We start from the raw sequence: 19,752 nt of genomic DNA on the forward strand, positions 1-19,752 counted from the left end.
GGGGCCCACAGTTCACGTCCGAGCTCTGGAACACGGTCGCCAAGAGCCTGGGCGTGAAGCTACACCGGACTACGTCATACCACCTGCAGGCCAATGGGTTATGCGAGCGCTTTCACCGCTCAATGAAAGCAGCACTTCGGGCCAGCCTTACTGACAGCGGCTGGGTCGACCGGCTCCCGTGGGTCATGCTTGGTCTCAGGACGGCCCCCAAGGAAGACCTTCAGACCTCCTCGGCTGAGCTGGTTTACGGTCAGCCTCTGCGGGTGCCAGGGGATTTCATCCCTAACATTACTGCCCCCTGGTGTGCAGCCCAGCAGCGGACAGCACTTCTGGAGAAGGCTAAGGTATTCACGCCGGTCCCCACCTCACAGCACGGCCTTCCCCGGTCGCACGTCCCTACAAGTCTGCAGTCAGCGGAATATGTTTTCATCCGTCACGATGCCCACCGGGACCCCTTGAAACCTCCTTACGACGGTCCGTTCCGTGTCCAGGAGGCTGGAGACAAGTACTTTGTGGTGGACATGGGCGGGAAGCTGGAACACATTTCCATAGACCGCCTTAAACCGGCTCATGTGGACTTGGGCAAACCTGTTGGACTGGCCCAGCCCCTACGGCGGGGACCACCCCCTACCTTGCCCAGTCTTCCGAGTAAGGCCCACGAGACCCCCTCGCCACCTATCCTGTGCCCGAGTGGCCGTAGGGCCCTTAAGGTTTTCCCTACAGCGGTGCCGGCCGCTACAGGGGTCAGGCGGAGCCGTTATGGCAGGGTTCTCCGCCCTCCTGTTCATTGACTTCTTTTGTTATGATGAATTCTGGGGGGACGTATGTAGTGGGTGCTATGGACATAATTCACCATTAGATTGTTTTGATGTATTGATGGGGCACTGTCACTTTAATGAGGTTGGTTTTGGGGGTTGGGCTTAGAGAAGACGCGCTGGTGGAATGTCATTCATAAAATGTTTTGGTGACGAGGAGCTGTCAGAGTTTAGCACGGCATAGATCTGACAGCTGTCACTTGTGCTAAGAAGATAATAAATGACACACTACTTGGTGTTGTCGCGAGATAGAAATTGTGCGTCTCTCCTTTCCGACGATTTCTACAAGTATGTTTTTATTGTTTTCTGCAGCTTTCTCCAGAACTTGATTTATAGCTCCAAATGCATTATATTGATGATGAAATACAGTTTGATAGCAATCGGCGCGAGATAAAAAATGTCAACTGGACGGGGTTCTAGAAGTTACTATGTGTCATCTGATGATGACCGGATGGGCGGGGGATCGTTTATAATTCCGTGGGCAGCGTTAGATGATTCATCCAGAGTGGGTTCATCATAGCAGTTTATATGGAACACGTTAGAATATAACGCTGAATCTTACCGTGGCTTCCTCGCGCCGCTGGCAGATGAGCGTGGAACAGAATTTTTTCTATTATGGGATGGAGAAATGCCCGATCGATGTTCACTGTGTCAAGACGGAGTCTCTCTAACGATAGCGAGTGCCCGGACCACATATGGATGAGCACTTCCGGTTCAAAGGCTCATTTCCGGTTGGCGATCTGCCGATCGGCCACCAGATGGCGCTCTTGAACCGCTAGAGAGTTGAGTGGAGCTTTGCAGTGTGTCTCAGGGCTCCGGAGGGGAAATATGATTTCGGTCACAGATTTTTGAAATATTGACATCAAAGACGAGTTACGGTAGGGCTGGGCGATAAAACGATAACGATAACTATCGCGATAAATTATTTCCTCGAAATAAACATGAAACGTGGTCGCAAAGTTTCGATATATCGATTTTCCAAGCTTGGATATGAGCACACGCACTAACAACCAATCAGTGAAGGAGATGGCCGAGAGCGAAGGAGACCCGGAAGGAGACCCAGAGGTAGGACTCACTCAACAACAAGGCTTGCTAGGCTAATTAGCTTGCACGGCGCTGTTTTATATATTTACGTGCCGAGTATGTGTGTGGCGTGAATTCTGAGGCCACGTTTATAGTAGTGTGGGGTATACAGTGGACGTCGTTTCAATATATTGTGGCGGAAGAGAGTATTTTAGTGTCATATTTAGCACATTGTCATGGAATACACCGCTTAAAAACAACAGGCTGGCTAGGATAACTAGCTTGCACGGCGCTGTTTTATATATTTACGTGCCGAGTATGTGTGTGGCGTGAATTCTGAGGCCACGTTTATAGTAGTGTGGGGTATACAGTGGACGTCGTTTCAATATATTGTGGCGGAAGAGAGTATTTTAGTGTCATATTTATTACATTGTCATGAGATACTCCGCTTGTCGGCTAACTGCTAACGTGCGCGGACTGATGACGACATCAACTCGACTCGAGACATTCGCAGCAGCATAAGAAGTTAATTAAACTTGACAGACATTATATCGACGATAATTATCGATATCGAATTATATGAAAATAATTTTATAATTTTATCGCGATAACGTTTTTGGTCATATCGCCCAGCCCTAAGTTACGGCGTCTTCGGCAGAATGAGCATGGCTAGGAATGACGTCTTAACTCGTCATCGGCGATCATAGTGTTAACGTAACGCGCTATTCATATCAATCGACATCACATCAACCCAGCCTCCTCCAATGTACAGTTTCTACGTCAAATGTATATACACTCTTTTTCTGGACACTTTTTGTATCACAAACAGTACTGTATTTGCAAATCTGGTATGTCATAAATGTATAGATGTAGCAGTACTGTCTATCTGTATGTCGTGTGTGTCATATGTTATGATGAATTGAAAATGGGGGACCCTGATGTAAACAAGACGAAAGTCTTTCTCTGGTCTGCATCCCCTTAACAATTGTATGTATTGAGCTGTACTGTGAGTGATAGTTAGTTTGCAACAATACGAGGAGTTGAGTGATAGTTAGTTTTAGTATTATGATGCACGGCGGAGCGGCAATACGAGGAAATGGGGTTGTGGAACTGAAGTGATATTGAGCGAGTAGTAGGGCTAACGCGATTGGGCGCTGAGAGGCCAATCAGGGCGTGCAAACCGAACGCGGAAGGACAACTGCCTTGGGTAAAGTATTCACGCGGCCTGCACAGATAAACATAAAAAAAAAAAAAAGGTATATAATTTTTTTTTTTTTAATTATTATTATTATTTTTTTACGAGGCCAGTGTTTCTAGTTGCGGCGGCGCGATAGTTAGATAACCTAGGTGGGTGGGGAACAACCAGGATTTCACTGTCTGCGACAGAGTTGGAGAACTATGTCTCTGACTCTCTCCCTCTCGTGGCTCACACACACACATGGAGCCGCGCTGCCGCATGTGATTGGTGGAGGCGGGACCAGGCGATACGACTGATTGACAGCGGAGACGGCGAATGGAATGGCAGATGGCACTCTGCAGAATAATAGCCAGTGAGCCAGGTAGTGAGGGTCTCGGGAGAGATCAGAGAGGGAAAGTCAATTAACATTGATGTCAAGATGGACAGTGGAAGAAAGAGAAAGGGTGGAGGAGAGAGGGAGAAAACAAAAAAAAGAAAGGCCCTTACAGGAGATGCTGCTAAATCCGGCAACATTTATCAAATGTTTTCTTGCACCAAAATCAAGGGACCAGCAGGTTAGTCAGTGATACAAATAAACATGGATGTTAGCTAGCTAACATTTCCATGCAATGCATCATCATCTCCCCTGTCAAAACCCCAATGGTAAATCTGCCAAGAAACAAATAAATAATTTAACCCTTGTGTCTGAAAACTAAAGTGTTATACTCTTACCATATTAGGGGACTAAATTGAAAGACGCCATAAAAAGATTATATGTTGAAATAATTTCCCACTTTCTTTTCCATAAATATGTTATTCAACTTCAGCCCTGATCATAACCATTTCTCGTTTTTTTTTGTAATGTCAGATTAAAAATGAAATACTCCCACTTTTCTGAAAAGAGTTGTTAAATCTGACATTACAAAAAACAATATGTGGTGGTTATGATCTGGGCTGAATTTGAATAAACAATTTATGAAAGAGAAAGTTAAAACAATTCCAAGATAATTCCAAGATTACACACCTTTGCCACATATATTGGCTACAAACATAATCACTGCAAAGTTATCAAAAAATAAGAATCTGATCAGACAAAGGGTTAAGTTGTTGTTCCCTTTATAATTTCCTCAAAAACATCTAGTCTAGTTAATGTGATCAATATTATTTGACAATTGATGCTTTTTGTTGGAAATTTCAGTGAGTGAGCTCATACTTTGAGCTCATAATTGTATAGTTAAAATGATTGAGACAACGCAATCTTCTGTCTTCGTTGTGCATGCATGCGTGTGCTCACCACGCGCGATACATGTGTCATACTATTCTGGCAGTGGCTACTGTTATTATAGTATTGTTAATGAAATGTCTGTTATTTAATGTTTGTGTAAAGGGCTATTTTAACTGTTGATGGGTAATGCATCAGTAAACTGAATAGGGTATTGTGCTCTTGCTCTTTTCGAATAGGTGGAGAGAGTGGTTAACTATTATAATAGTAAATAGAACAATATGTTGTGCTCTTGCTTTTTTATTTTTGAAGGTGGAGAGAGTAGCGTTGCTAGTGCCACAACAGTTTTATTTGAGGTTCATAACAGTACATTGTACTAAGAAATTGTTGGCTCATTAGTTTGTGATTCACATGCACTAAAATTCACCAGAATGCAGGAAATTAAGTCTTTGTAACAAAAATGTTCCTGGTGGGGGACTCTCAGCTTAAAAAGTGGCCTGACTGGGGCTATATTTCGCGCTATATCTCCCGGTATGAATTATTTCCCCAGTCCGGCCCTGGCTACAACGGTGGTCAATAATTTTCGCTAGCAGCAGTGACTGGTCAGTTCAGGACCATTTATACCATTTACTGTATACCCAGGATAAGCTGTGTACAGTAAGAGTCTATACCTAGGACCAGCTGTGTACAGTAAGAGTCTATACCTAGGACCAGCTGTGTACATTAAGAGTATACCTAGGACCAGCTGTGTACAGTAAGAGTCTATACCTAGGACCAGCTGTGTACAGTACGAGTCTATACCTAGGACTGTCCCGCCAGTTGTCCGTCTCTACGTTACTTATTAGCTGACCTTTGCTTTCTGCTTCCTCCTCAGCTGCCTCCCTGCCCTGCCTGCCGACACACAATGCTTTTCCAGCAGGCTTGTGAGTCAACAGACCAACGCAGCCCATTCTAGCAGCTCTCATTAATCCGCTTCAGTCTTTCCAGAGGTAGGTCCTGTAGGTGAAGGTACTGGAAGTTGTCTTCAGTTTTACTGTGGTACTGGCCATTGTGTAAATCATTTACCATGGCACAGCTGAGGGATACTCCCAATACTGACTCAAACAGCTAGATCGGGTATCGGTGGCAATGAGGCTGATCTATTCTATTCACTTCTATGTTTACGTTTACTAGGGCTGTAACGATTTGTCGACAACAAATTTAGTCGATTTGCATATTCATGATCGATGCATTGTATTGTTAATTGTATGTGCCTTTTGTGGTGAAAATGGCAACATGTAATCTAACTAATGCGTAGTGAATCACATTCAAAATAGAATTAACTTCTCTTAGACCACTATTCGTGATTCTGCCTAGAGCCAGGACTCGACAGTCACATAACTTCTGTGTTTCGCTCTAGCTGGAAGCGAGGGGCTGAGCCTGGCTGATACCCACACTTAACAGTTTAGAAGCAGCTTGGCAGCTCTTCAGCCCTGCGTTCTACAGCCTTTGATAACTCCTCTTGGTAGTCGCGCTGTTTCTATGTAAACTCCGTGAGCAACGGGTCCAATAAATGTGTCTTTAACATGCTGTATATCCTCGCCATTACTATATGCCCGTCGCGGTTAAAACCTTTTTAACCAACTGCTAGCCTGCTAACTAAACTAAGCTAGCTCACAGGCACAGGATAAATCAGTTGCACACCAGTTGCACACCTGGTGTTCCACAAGGAAGCATACTGTTCCTAATTTATGCAAATGCCATGTCGTCAGCTTGTGACTGCAACTTGTTCCTGTTTGCGGACGACTCAGTCCTGCTGGTCTCTGACAAGAACAAGTTACAGGTTGAAAAAACCCTCAGCTCGGAACTAGGCAAAATCTGCATATGGCATTCAAGGGTACTACGACTATGCTTGCACCTCATGGTACCAAAGCACCTCAAAGGCGCTAAAAACAAAATTACAAACATCTCAAAACAAACTGGTCAGACTACTGCTTGACCTTACTCCTGGAACCCACCTCACTCCTGCCCACTTTGACAACCTAGGATGGCTTAGAGTAGACGACAGAGTACAGCAACTTGCAATGGGCCTGGTCTACAAGATACACTACACGACCAAGGTACCCATGTACATGTCAAAATACTTCCCAAAGGTCAGTGAATACCACGATCACAACACCAGAGGGAGCTCCACAAATCATGTCAAACCCAGATTCAGCTCAAACAAGGGACTAAACACGTTTAGCAATTATGCCACATCAATGTGGAACGCCCTACCCAAAGCTGTAAAGGAATGTGAATCACTACCCACTTTCAAAACCACTCTCAAAGAACACCTACGGGAGGCTGCAATTCGAAACTGGCCCCTGTAAATGTCCTAACCCAACCCCCTCCAATGTACAGTAAATGACCAAGTATGGTTTTGTCAATATTCCAATGTACAGTTTTGCTTGTACAGTTGTACAGTGTGTGTACTCGTGTGTGTGTTTGTGTGCATACATTTACTATATGCTACTCTTTTTCACATGGATTAGGCTAATTAGCTTTAACGATCCTGATTCCTGAGCCTAAAGGAAGATATTGATTTAAATATGTATATAGCATATATATTAAAAATACAGTTGAATCGTATCTTCTGTGCTGGCACAAGCACTACCATGGCGTGGAGTGGAGAGATGACACACAATACATATAATAATTCATGGAAATATACTAAAAAGCTATTTATGGCCGGTAATAATCTCTCTGGCTGGTAGTTTTTTAAATCTAAAGCTAAAAAGGATGAGGACACTCATTAAACATTTTGAAATATTCAATTGAAATAGATTTTTCTGGTAAATTAATGGTTAATGATTAATCGATGTTTTTTAATGGCAGCCTGAATCAAAAGCAGACATGTTTCGGACAATGTCCTTCTTCAGTGGTATGGCTAGCACTGGAAATACATTCAAGGTGATGGTTAAATACACCTGGCAGGTAATTGACACGGCAGGAAATGACAGGAAATGACATCACAACGCAGGTGTGCCTGTGCAATATGACTAAATGAATGACCTATCAAAATAGAGTCCAATCATAATTTATACATATAGATATATCTATATCTAACACCAATCAATATTATAAACAATACAATACAAAATGAAACGAAACAAAATTACCAGAAACTTGATAACATATAACATGCCCATTAATTTATAGGGCTAATTGAGACACTTTACGTAATTAATTAATTTCAAATGATCCATTGGGCATCTTTGTGAAGCATGCCTCTAGTTTGGCAACAAACAACAACTTAAATCAGACCAGAAATAACAATGCAGGAGTAAGGAGGTTAAAGGAAACAAGTTAAAACGTTTTCTTCATTCATTCCTCTAGGCTCGATGCAATTGAACAGGTGGATATAATAACATTCACGTTGCAATAGCAGCTTGTGTCTGTCTCCACCTCGCGCTGGCCTGAGTACTAACTCCAGTCCCATATATCTGAGATCATTGACGGTATGTTTACACTTAGAGAAATGTCGAGCTACCGACGACTTGACATCTGAATTCCTCACAGCACATTTGTGTTCACTTATTCTTGATTTAAAGGCTCTCGTTGTTTTTCCCACATAAGAAAAATTGCAAGGACATTTTAGCAAATACACCAGATTGGACGAATTACACGTAATCCGTCCTTTGACTGGGATATTTTTCCCCGTTTTTGGATGTGCGAAAAATTTATCTTTAATCATACCCTGGCACTGTACACAGGATTGGCAGGGAAAATTCCCATCTGGGATGTTGGACATAAAATGAGAAGGTTTCCTTAAGGGCAAATCAGTTTTGACTAGGAGATTAGATAAATTCGCTTGTCTCTTGTAAAAATAGTTAGGCGAATGCTGAAACGCTGTCCCTATAAGAGAAGGACAACTGCCCCCCATCAATATTATAAACAATACAATACCAAACGAAATGAAACAAAATTACCAGAAACTTGATAACATATAACATGCCCATTAATTTATAGGGCTAATTGAGCCACTTCACGTAATTAATTAATTTCAAATTATCCATTGGGTATCTTTGTTTCCTTTAACCTCCTTACTCCTACATTGTTATTTCTGGTCTGATTTAAGTTGTTGTTTGTTGCCAAACTAGAGGCATGCTTCACAAAGATGCCCAATGGATAATTTGAAATTAATTAATTACGTAAAGTGGCTCAATTAGCCCTATAAATTAATGGGCATGTTATATGTTATCAAGTTTCTGGTAATTTTGTTTAGTTTAGTTTTGTATTGTATTGTTTATAATATTGATTGGTGTTAGATATAGATATATCTATATATATGTATAAATTATGATTGGACTCTATTTTGATAGGTCATTCATTTAGTCATATTGCACAGGCTTTAATTTCCTGTCATTTCCTGCCGTGTCAATTACCTGCCAGGTTTATTTAACCATCACCTTGAATGTATTTCCAGTGCTAGCCATACCACTGAAGAAGGACATTGTCCGAAACATGTCTGCTTTTGATTCAGGCTGCCATTAAAAAACATTGAACCTGTGAGTGCTGGTCCGGCTACCCTGCTTTGATATACTGAACTTTATGGGATTACAGCACCCAGTGTGAGAACTTGTGAGCGCGGTCTAACTTGACTATATTGATTCAGAGCTACCCAAATAGCTTTCGAGACCTGCAGCTCCAAACATTTTCTACGAACCCAATTCCCTCGAGGACGACAGCAGCTCACACTGCTAAATATGCTAAATATGGAGAAAAGAGGCTATGCTTATTCAAAGGTGGAAAGCAGAATCTGCAGCTTATTCCCAGTGCCAGAGAGTTCGGCACCTCCACCCAAAGGAAGAGAAGCACTGGCCTTGTCACTCTCACGTCTAAGGCAGAGAGAGACACGTACCCTACTCCACGGTACGACCCTCACCAAATACTGGCAGGATGCCATCATACCGAGGGGCCTTCGCATCAACAAAGAACCCACGCTGGGAAGAGAATCTCCTGAGTTCTGTGAAAAGTGGTGTTCGATCCTGGATAAGTGTTCTATGGATCTACTTCTTTTAATCATAGATAATGAAGGCTCTAAATTAGCCAAAGTCAGAGAGGAGCTTTCCTTGTTAGAGGAAGAAATTAAAACTATTCTAACCCCTGACCAACTGACCGAACTGCTCGAGTCAGTAAACCAGAAACTCGATAAGTATAAACATGACATCGAGCTGCACAAGAGAGCCAAGAGGAGAAGAGATGAGCAAGACTACGCAACGCATATGGTGTATCCATGGCTCCACAATCCACCTTCCAGGAACCGCAGGCTGAATTGGCAGCCCAGAGACAGGCAACGGCATACTGACTCCTCCTCCACAGCGGTGAGCTCCGACGAGGCGCCCTCTCAGCCGGGCAGATACCCGCTCCGGAGCCAGTCTGTTTTTCGAGGCGAGCAGGACGCTCCGCTTCCTCCCCGACCGGAGAGAGAACCCATAGGAAGACGAGGCGGGGCCAGAGGAAGAAATCCGCGGTTCCGGTGATGAGCATTACATCTAACATTGTCAACATTTCAGATGTATTATTGAGCGACCCACACCACAATATCCTGTCTAAAGGTTTATCTTTTGTCCCAGCCCGCAAGGTGGATGCATTTACTACCAAGGTAGAGTTATTTAAGTTTTTTAGAAATATTAAGTTGAAAGCATTTTATGCCAGAGGGTTTGATAAGAGAACTCAATATGCTAATGAAAATGTGTTGATAAGTGATGATGTTGATGCTGATGCTAGGCCTGAGACAGAGCCAGACACCTCTAAAAGAAAAGTATTTAAACCCTGTAGCATGTTTACTCCCCATCTCAATCCTCCCTCAGTTGAAACTTTCTGCAGATTAGTACAAAATGATGTCCTTAAGTTATGTGAGACCAGTCACAAAGCCCATCTTTATCCAAATTTACTTGAATCAGAGTCTGCAGCACTGAAGGAGCTCATGAAGAAGGATGATTTAATTTTTAGAAAAGCTGACAAGGGTTCTGGTATCGTGCTCCAAAACAAGAGCTCGTATGTATCTGAGATAAACAGACAATTGAATGAGATTGAGGTATATACCCTTCTAAATTCAGACCCTGTGTTTAGATTTTCTACGGAAATCAAAACGGTCCTTAAAAGCCTGAGATTGTCAGAGGCAATTACAGAAAATTTATTTAAATTTATGTTTGTAGAGTACCCGGTTACTCCTATTATTTACACTTTACCTAAAATCCATAAGGATCTGATTAACCCTCCTGGTAGACCTATTGTTTCCGGTATTGGCTCTGCCACAGAAAAAATCTCTCAGTTCATTGATGCATATATTGAGGATTTGGCCTCTTCTCAGCGTGGTTACTTGAAGGATACTACTACTTTTTTTAACAGGCTCTCGTCCTGCAACATTAGTCCTACAGACTTACTAGTTACCATAGATGTAGTCAGTCTTTACCCCAGCATTCCACATGCTGATGCGCTAGATGCGCTGAGTTTTTATTTAAACTCGAGGGAAGTATTACTCCCCCCTACAGAAGCGCTGGTTAGTTTAACCGATCTAGTTCTAACTAGAAATTATTTTAGATTCCAAGATAAATACTATTTGCAAAACAGAGGCCTCAGCATGGGCTCTCCAGCCGCTGTGAACCTAGCCAATCTTTATATGTCCAAATATGAAGTAGATCATATCTTTAATAATAACCCGTTTGAGAAATGTGTCAAATCTTATATGCGCTATATTGACAATCTGTTTTTTTATTTGGTCTGGTTCATCATCTGAGCTTTTTTCCTTCCTTGAGTACCTGAACTCCTGCAGAAGAACGATAAAGTTTACATTAAAGTTTGATATGTATAATTTACCCTTCCTCGATGTTCTGATCAAGAAAGCCCCTGATGGCATCTCATTACATACAGAGGTTTTTAAAAAGGAGACAGACCGTAACTCGTTCTTGCATTATTCTAGTTATCACACCCCAGCCTTGAAGAACAGTCTTCCTTATAGCCAAATACTTCGCTATAAGAGAATATGTGATACTGACGATACATTTATTGCACAAGCAAAGGTTCTCCGTGGCAGTTTCCACGAGAGAGGATACAGTGCCGATTTGACACTCAAAGCCTTGAATAAAACTAAGCATATTGATAGGGCCACGTTGTTTACCCCCAGAAAGAAAGAAGATAAACCTGACAAAGTATCCTTCGTGTCTACTTACATCCCTATTACGAGAGACACACAGAGTATTGTCAATAAACATTGGCATATTCTGCAGTCCGACCCTCTTATAGGGACAGCGTTTCAGCATTCGCCTAACTATTTTTACAAGAGACAAGCGAATTTATCTAATCTCCTAGTCAAAACTGATTTGCCCTTAAGGAAACCTTCTCATTTTATGTCCAACATCCCAGATGGGAATTTTCCCTGCCAATCCTGTGTACAGTGCCAGGGTATGATTAAAGATAAATTTTTCGCACATCCAAAAACGGGGAAAAATATCCCAGTCAAAGGACAGATTACGTGTAATTCGTCCAATCTGGTGTATTTGCTAAAATGTCCTTGCAATTTTTCTTATGTGGGCAAAACAACAAGAGCCTTTAAATCAAGAATAAGTGAACACAAATGTGCTGTGAGGAATTCAGATGTCAAGTCGTCGGTAGCTCGACATTTCTCTAAGTGTAAACATACCGTCAATGATCTCAGATATATGGGACTGGAGTTAGTACTCAGGCCAGCGCGAGGTGGAGACAGACACAAGCTGCTGTTGCAACGTGAATGTTATTATATCCACCTGTTCAATTGCATCAAGCCTAGAGGAATGAATGAAGAAAACGTTTTAACTTGTTTCCTTTAACCTCCTTACTCCTACATTGTTATTTCTGGTCTGATTTAAGTTGTTGTTTGTTGCCAAACTAGAGGCATGCTTCACAAAGATGCCCAATGGATAATTTGAAATTAATTAATTACGTAAAGTGGCTCAATTAGCCCTATAAATTAATGGGCATGTTATATGTTATCAAGTTTCTGGTAATTTTGTTTCGTTTAGTTTTGTATTGTATTGTTTATAATATTGATTGGTGTTAGATATAGATATATCTATATATATGTATAAATTATGATTGGACTCTATTTTGATAGGTCATTCATTTAGTCATATTGCACAGGCACACCTGCGTTGTGATGTCATTTCCTGTCATTTCCTGCCGTGTCAATTACCTGCCAGGTGTATTTAACCATCACCTTGAATGTATTTCCAGTGCTAGCCATACCACTGAAGGAGGACATTGTCCGAAACATGTCTGCTTTTGATTCAGGCTGCCATTAAAAAACATTGAACCTGTGAGTGCTGGTCCGGCTACCCTGCTTTGATATACTGAACTTTATGGGATTACAGCACCCAGTGTGAGAACTTGTGAGCGCGGTCTAACTTGACTATAATGATTAATCGAAAATATTCGTTAGTGACAGCCTTCTGGATAGCAAGTGCAACAACGTATAAAGTCCGTGCGGAACCAATGTCCCAACAACAGTTCCGTGGGTGAATTCATTGAGCATAGTTGTCAATTAATGATACTAATCTATACAATCACCTGTTTTTGAATAAATACCATTACTTTCTAGTTATTACTAAAAAAAACAATATATATAAAACAGTATCTGTAGCTGTAAAAAAAATAATTATAATAAAATAAAGTTTTATAATTTATATATATATATTTCTTTTAACACATTTTTTTATAATTTTTTTGACAAGACAAACATTAACAGTAAATATCTCAATAAATCACAGGAATATACATTTCTGTATTTGAATCAATAAATGTAGGTTGCGAGATATATACATAATCCCCATTATACAATACAGTACATACATATCTATGCTTTTGCTAGTTTTTCTTCCCCCCCCTCAGGACCCCCCTTGGATAATCCATCCATTATTCGTTTCTAACCAGAGATTACAATTCATATGCTAACCTTTATTCTCTCCACCACTTCTAACCAGATTGCAATGCTGGCTTCATTGACACCTAAAATTCTTGCTGTAGATATCTCTAAATAAATCCCATCGAGATAGGTAAGAACCCATACCTTCCGGCACATTTTATCCGGTTGAATCCATCGTGATGCTATCAACTTTTTAGCAGCCGTAAAACCGGACAAAATTAGTCTCTTTAGCTGTATAGAGGCTGCTAACTGCGAAACATCATTCAACAGCAATACAGAAGGCATTACAGGTATGTTCAGAAATAAAAAATCTGATAATTGCGTAGTGACTTCTTCCCAGAATATCTTAACAGGGGGGCATTCCCAATACATATGCATAAATGTACCTATATCACCTCTTAGACACAAGGAGCATAGAGAGTCTTGTTTAAGCCCCATTCGGTTCAATCTTATAGGTGTCAGGTAAGTCCTATGAATATAATTAAGATTAATCTGTTGATGGTCCGGGTTGCGTGACGCTAGTCGAACGTTTGCCCAGACTTCTTGCCAATCAAAATCTACTTTCAAGTCTGGTATATCCCTCCTCCAAACTGAGTCTAGGGGAAGGATTCCATACGAAGACGTTAGTAAGTGATGATAAAAGTCAGATACGAAGCCTCTCAATGTCTCCCTTTCATAGAAGAATTTGTGATATCTGTGGTGCTCAAGTGGTATCTTTAATGGGACTCCGTGAGCAGGGGCGGACCTTCCTACAGGCGATAATAAAATAAAACAAAAAAAAAATAAAAAAATTAATTTAGTTTCTTTTATTTTTTTAATTTTTTTTTTTATTTAATTTTTTTTTGTGCAGTTTTGGCGCCCCCCTCTATATCTGCAACCATTATTTTTACATTAAAAAAATTCTAACATAAGGGAAAATGAGCCAAAAATCTAAAACGGTCGGTCGGTCTGAGCCTCAGCTCTAGGTGTTCACAGTCAGAACATGCTAGAGCGCTGTGCATTGATGGGTATCGGTCAAGTGTTTATAGAATTGAACGTTGAGGAAAGAAAGACTAACGTTAGAGAACTATGAAGAACATTTTTTGGGGGGGGGGGGGGGCGCAGTGGTGAATCTCGCCTAGGGCGCCAAATGGGCTAGGTCCGCCCCTGTCCGTGAGCCTTCAAAGTTGCTAATAACTGTATATAGAAATAATAAGTGGAGCTGGTGAGGTTAAATTTGTTCTGAATTTCATGATAGTTACAGAAACCTTGTTCGTTGAATATATCTCCCAATGTATGTATGCTATGTATATTATATATTTTTTTTAAATGTACAGTATGCACTGGAATCGGATCAGTATCGGTATCGGCCGAGACCCAAAGCTTAGGTATCGGAATCGGATCGGGAAGAAAAAAATGGTATCAGAACATCTCTAATCTTTTTTTTTATCTACTTTTTCTCCTTATTTTTTTTATTTTTCTCCCATCCCAATTTCGCCTCGCCAATTCTCCCCTCCCCTGTCTCGAACGTTGCTAGACTATGCCTCCCACTGGTCGGCTGCAGTGAGGACCAAGCCTTGCATCACGTGTCCCCTCCGGTACACGAGGAGGCAGCTGTCGCATCTTTTAACCTGAACAGCGCGATCTCTCAGTGGCGAGGAGTAACGCGTGGGAGGCTCACGCTGCCCCCGATACTTCCTGATTCTGCTGTACAGGCGCACCAACCGACCTGTAGGAGTCGCTGTCCACAACGTCCAATCCCCACCCACCGGCTTTCCCACCCCTAACACTGCCAATTGTGTTAGTATGAACAACCAGCCAAGCCGGTAGCAACGCCGAGAGCTGGGCTCGAACCCAGCATCTCCTGCGTTAGTGGCGAGCGCCTTGCCCACTGCGCCACTTAGCCGCCCCAGAACATCTCTAATCTTTAGTAAGAATCAACTTAAGTCCTTTCTCTCAAATCACTCTGCACTAAGCCCACACCAATCTGGGTTCAAAGCTGCCTCACAATTAATCTGTACCCCCTGTTCAGCACAGTCTCCAACATCGTCTATAAAAAGAGACACAGATTAGGAGCAGAAATGCTTGTTTTCAGCAGAAAGAACCTGCTAACCTGCAGCTTAAGTGAACAGAAATGTGGTCATGCTCTCTTATTTACTGATATGAGTCAGTCTCATGTGGGAGGGCCTTGGACTCTAGTGGTGATGATAACAAATTAATGACTTTAATGCTTTTGTTTCTGTACCAAAGGAGCTGTTCACACTTTTACCAACATGATTTTACTCATATATTTCTCAGTTTCAGCTACTATATTATTTTATATTGGAATTTTTTAATTCCTATTTGCACTAAACGTTCACAAAGAATTGAGGAATTCTGTAAATCGCTTTGGATTAAAGTGTCAGCTAAATTAAATGTAAACAATGTACATGTAAATGTTATATGCATTAGTATGTTCTCTCTATCTCTCTCTCTCTCTCTCTCTCTCTCTCTCTCTCTCTCTCTCTCTCTCTCTCTCTCTCTCTCTCTCTCTCTCTCTCTCTCTCTCTCTCTCTCTCTCCAGGTTGTGCCCTGGTTAACTTTGTATCAGTAGCAGCAGTTGACTGGAACCATGTCTGGACCAGGTGATTTACCAGGTAGGTTCTGGTTCTAGAATGGTACCGCCAGCATGGCTCTGTGTCACCATGAATCCAAATGTTTTTGTTATTATTATTTATTTATTTATATTTATGGATCCATTGTGTCTGTCCTATGTCTGTTTTTAATGAATTTTCAATGAGTATCCATTTATTGGACAGAGTTAACGCTGGATCCGTCTCCCCGACAGATTTGTGTCAGTTTTAACAGGAAGAAACGTTCGGAGAGGGCAGTCTTAATTTCGGCAGCTATTTAAAATGTTAGTTTTAGTCAACTACAGGTCTGAGCATCTTAGTTTTAGTCTTTTTTGTTTAGTTTCGATTTAGTCTTTTTTGTTTAGTCTCGCCACTCAGTTACAGCCTCATAAGTTGGCGTGATGTTTTTCTAAACAAAAAAACTTTAGTGCTAGCTGGTTAGACTTATGTAAGGTATTTAATGTGTTATATTGTGGTGGATCAACAGAATTCACCCACGGAACTATGTGTTGGGGATAAGGGTTCCACACGGACAATTATGTTTGTTACTTTCCTGTCAGCAAACGAGTTCCTGTTATCTAGCAAGTAAACAGTGTTGAAGTTGTTTAGCGTTGTCTTTCGACACCCCACCTCCGACTCCTATTCTTCGGCGCTACACAATGTTATTATTTATGCTGACGTTATTAGGTGGAGTTGCGTGCCCTCTTAGGGTTTTGTTTTGGGGAAGAGTGGGCATTCAACCCATGCAGTGTGCAGCTACTGCTATAGTATCTAGAATTATGGCTAAGAACAAATAATGCGGGTGAAGAAATTAATCAAAGCGTTTGCGCTGCACACATAGGAAGGTTGGGTCTACCGGCTAGATGAACACATGTATGTTTGCTTTTGAACTGGAAAATTAAACTGTCCTTGGCTTGAACTGTGAAAGACTTCTTAACTGCCCGAGTACAGCCCTAATGAAATGGTGCATCAGTGGGTTTTATTTTTGAAGAAAATCTTTTTGACAAATAAGCCACTACAGCCACCATCTGGCCAAATGGCATCATATTCCAACACTGCATGCTGAGTCCTCGGCAAGATGCCCAGCAAGCAAGACTCTCAGCGAGCAAGACACCCACTGAGCAAGACGCCCAGCGAGCAAGACTCCCACCGAGCAAGACGCAGATACACACCGAGCAAGACACCCACCGAGCAAGACGCCCACCGAGCAAGATGCCCACAGAGCAAGACGCCCACGAGCAAGACGCCCACGAGCAAGACGCCCACGAGCAAGACGCAGACGCCCACCAAGCAAGACGCCCACCGAGCAAGATGCCCACAGAGCAAGACGCAGACGCCCACCAAGCAAGACGCCCACCGAGCAAGACGCCCACAGAGCAAGACGCCCACCGATCATGATGCCCACCGAGCAAGACACCACCGAGCAAGACGGCAAGACACCACCGAGCAAGACGGCAAGACACCACCGAGCAAGGCGGCAAGACGCCCACCGAGCAAGACGCCCACTGAGCAAGACGCCCACGAGCACAAAGAGGGTTGGATTGAGTGGTTCTCGAGATATGCGATGGACAGACGGATGTGCATGCAGTGATTCCTTCCTTTATAGTTGGATGTAGTTGCTCAGTGTTTTCTTTAAGTCCATGTAGCTGCTCAGTTTTAAGTCCATGTAGCTGCTCAGTGTTAACCTCTTCCGCCCGTCGTCGGACCGCAAATGACATCATGTCATAAATCAATCTATCCAGACTGTTTGACAAAAGTATAGTTTTTTTTCAAACGTATTCAAGTATAAACATCATAACCATGTCACAACAGCATTTATAATGTATATTATCATCAATAAGTTAGTTTAGCAATAGGTTAAAGTGTTATTAGATAGATTTTACTTTTCGATTTGGTCATGTTTATTTCGCGAGGGGCAACCATTTTTTTTTTAATTTTGAACCATGGGAATTGTAGTTTTTTTGCTGCCTTTTTGTAAAGGACATCGCTAGCTGTCGATCACCGTTGGAATTTTTCAGAACTACAGTACACTTCCCAAAAGGCTCTATGGGGTTTCAAGCGTCATACTTCTGTATGAATTTTTTTAATATATCTTATTATTCTGGATAATAAACCACAACACTTAACGTTATTGACATATTGACAGCGCAGTTACCGGTAGTTTCTCTTCCCTATTTTTAGCATGCAGCAACAATTAGATTTGAAATTGGTTTCAAAACGGTTGCACCCTGATCAAAATAAAAAAAGTACAGTCGATTTCATTATCTGTTATTATTAGGGATGCTCGATATTGGCTTTTTTACAGATACCGATATTGTCCAACTCTTAATTTCCGATACCGCTATCAACCGATACCGATATATGCAGGGTTTCCTCCCCCCAAAAACAGAATAATTTCAGGTAATTAACATTACATATCTCTTGTTGTGGAATTAACACAATATTATGCATACTTTTGACAATAAATAAAATCTGAATTTGTTCTTACTTGCTTGCCTGTGTAAATAAAGATTATAGAAATGTAAAAAAAAATATTATTTTATTTAAAAAAATTTAAACCGATACCGATATTTTCCGATATCACATTTTTATGCCAATATCGGCCGATAATATCGGTAGGCCGATAATATCGGACACCCCTAGTTATTATGCACGCCTGGTGATACTAAATCAAAATTGAACAAGGCCATTTGAAAGATAATATATGTATATATATATATATATATATTAGTGCTGTCAAACGATTAAAATATTTAACTCGATTAATCGCATGATTGTCCATAGTTAACTCGCGATTAATCGCAAATTTTTTTTTTTTTTTTTTTTACCTTAAACAGATCTTTTTCAAGTTCCAAGTTTTAATACTCTTATCAACATGCGAGTCAACAAATGCTTGCTTTGTGCAGCCATTTAACACAAAAGGATGACCCTCATGCATTGCAAATTTGCATCAAATTCAAAACAGAGTGATGCACAAAATAACTTAAAAGAAAATAATAATTTAAAACAATGAATAAAGTGTGCATGAAATAATAGGGGAAAGAAAACGTTAGGAACTTGTTACATTCACACACACAAGGGCTGATTAATCACACACACCCCTCTCTCCCTCACACACACACTCTCCCAGCTCTTTTTCTCTTTTGCCCCTTCCTCATCTCTCTCACCCCCCTCTCTCTCTATATCTCACACACACACACACACACACACACACACACACACACACACACACACACACACACACACACACACACACACACACACACACACACACACACACTTCAGAAACAAACATAGTATCAATGAGAGCATCAATAATACACCTGAGTGAAGTCTAGAATTTTTTTTTTTTTTTTTTTTTTGTAAGTTAATCTTGAGTTAAAAAAATTAGTGGCATTAATAGAATCGGGAGTTAACGCGATATATTTGACAGCCTTAATATATATATAAATGTGCGAATTGGCTATAATAAGGTAATTTATAAGCCTGCTATTCTATATTCTATAATAATATTTCAAATTGCATTGGTCCGGATGGGAGAATTCAGTACTCTATCTACAGAACCTTCTCTTTAATCATCTTCCCTTTATTAATTTCCTTAGATTTTTTGTACACATGATCTCAAGAAGGTACTGAACGAGATGGCAGTTATTCATGTCTGGTCATTATTAGCATGGTGTTATTCACTGTTATAGATGCAAAGAAAAATCATAATTCATATTCTCCTTTGTTTCATCACAATTTAAGCAAGCCTAGTAATAGACACAATATATTCTGACACTGGGAATACATTCACTGAGGTCCATAGATGTCCCTAGATACCAAGAATATGCAAATTAACCTTGTGGAAGTGGAGCAATATTCCATTTAGCAGTGTTTCCCACAGGATTTTCAGAGACTATGGGGGGTGAACCTCCGACCCTCTAGGGTGGTCCGGGGTCATTTTTTTGTACATTTTAAAGTTAAATGCATCAATCTGGTGTACTTTGAGAGCAAAATAA

The 19,752-nt window shown here is 41.2% G+C and overlaps 1 protein-coding gene across 2 annotated transcripts in view; it reads left to right on the forward strand.

Moving 5' to 3' along the window:
* kiaa1191 (KIAA1191 ortholog) overlaps positions 1 to 19,752 on the forward strand; it is a 127,953-nt gene that overhangs the window by 43,262 nt on the left and 64,939 nt on the right. For both annotated transcript variants that reach the window (XM_084320740.1, XM_084320741.1), the window contains exons 2-3: positions 5,112 to 5,226; positions 15,703 to 15,775. In XM_084320740.1, the coding sequence (XP_084176866.1) occupies positions 15,751 to 15,775 (25 nt within the window). In that variant the 5' untranslated portion in view covers positions 5,112 to 5,226; positions 15,703 to 15,750. The remainder of the gene's footprint in view (positions 1 to 5,111; positions 5,227 to 15,702; positions 15,776 to 19,752) is intronic.

Source organism: Notolepis coatsorum, assembly GCF_963971535.1.
Source record: "Notolepis coatsorum genome assembly, chromosome: 8".
NCBI lineage: Eukaryota > Metazoa > Chordata > Actinopteri > Aulopiformes > Paralepididae > Notolepis > Notolepis coatsorum.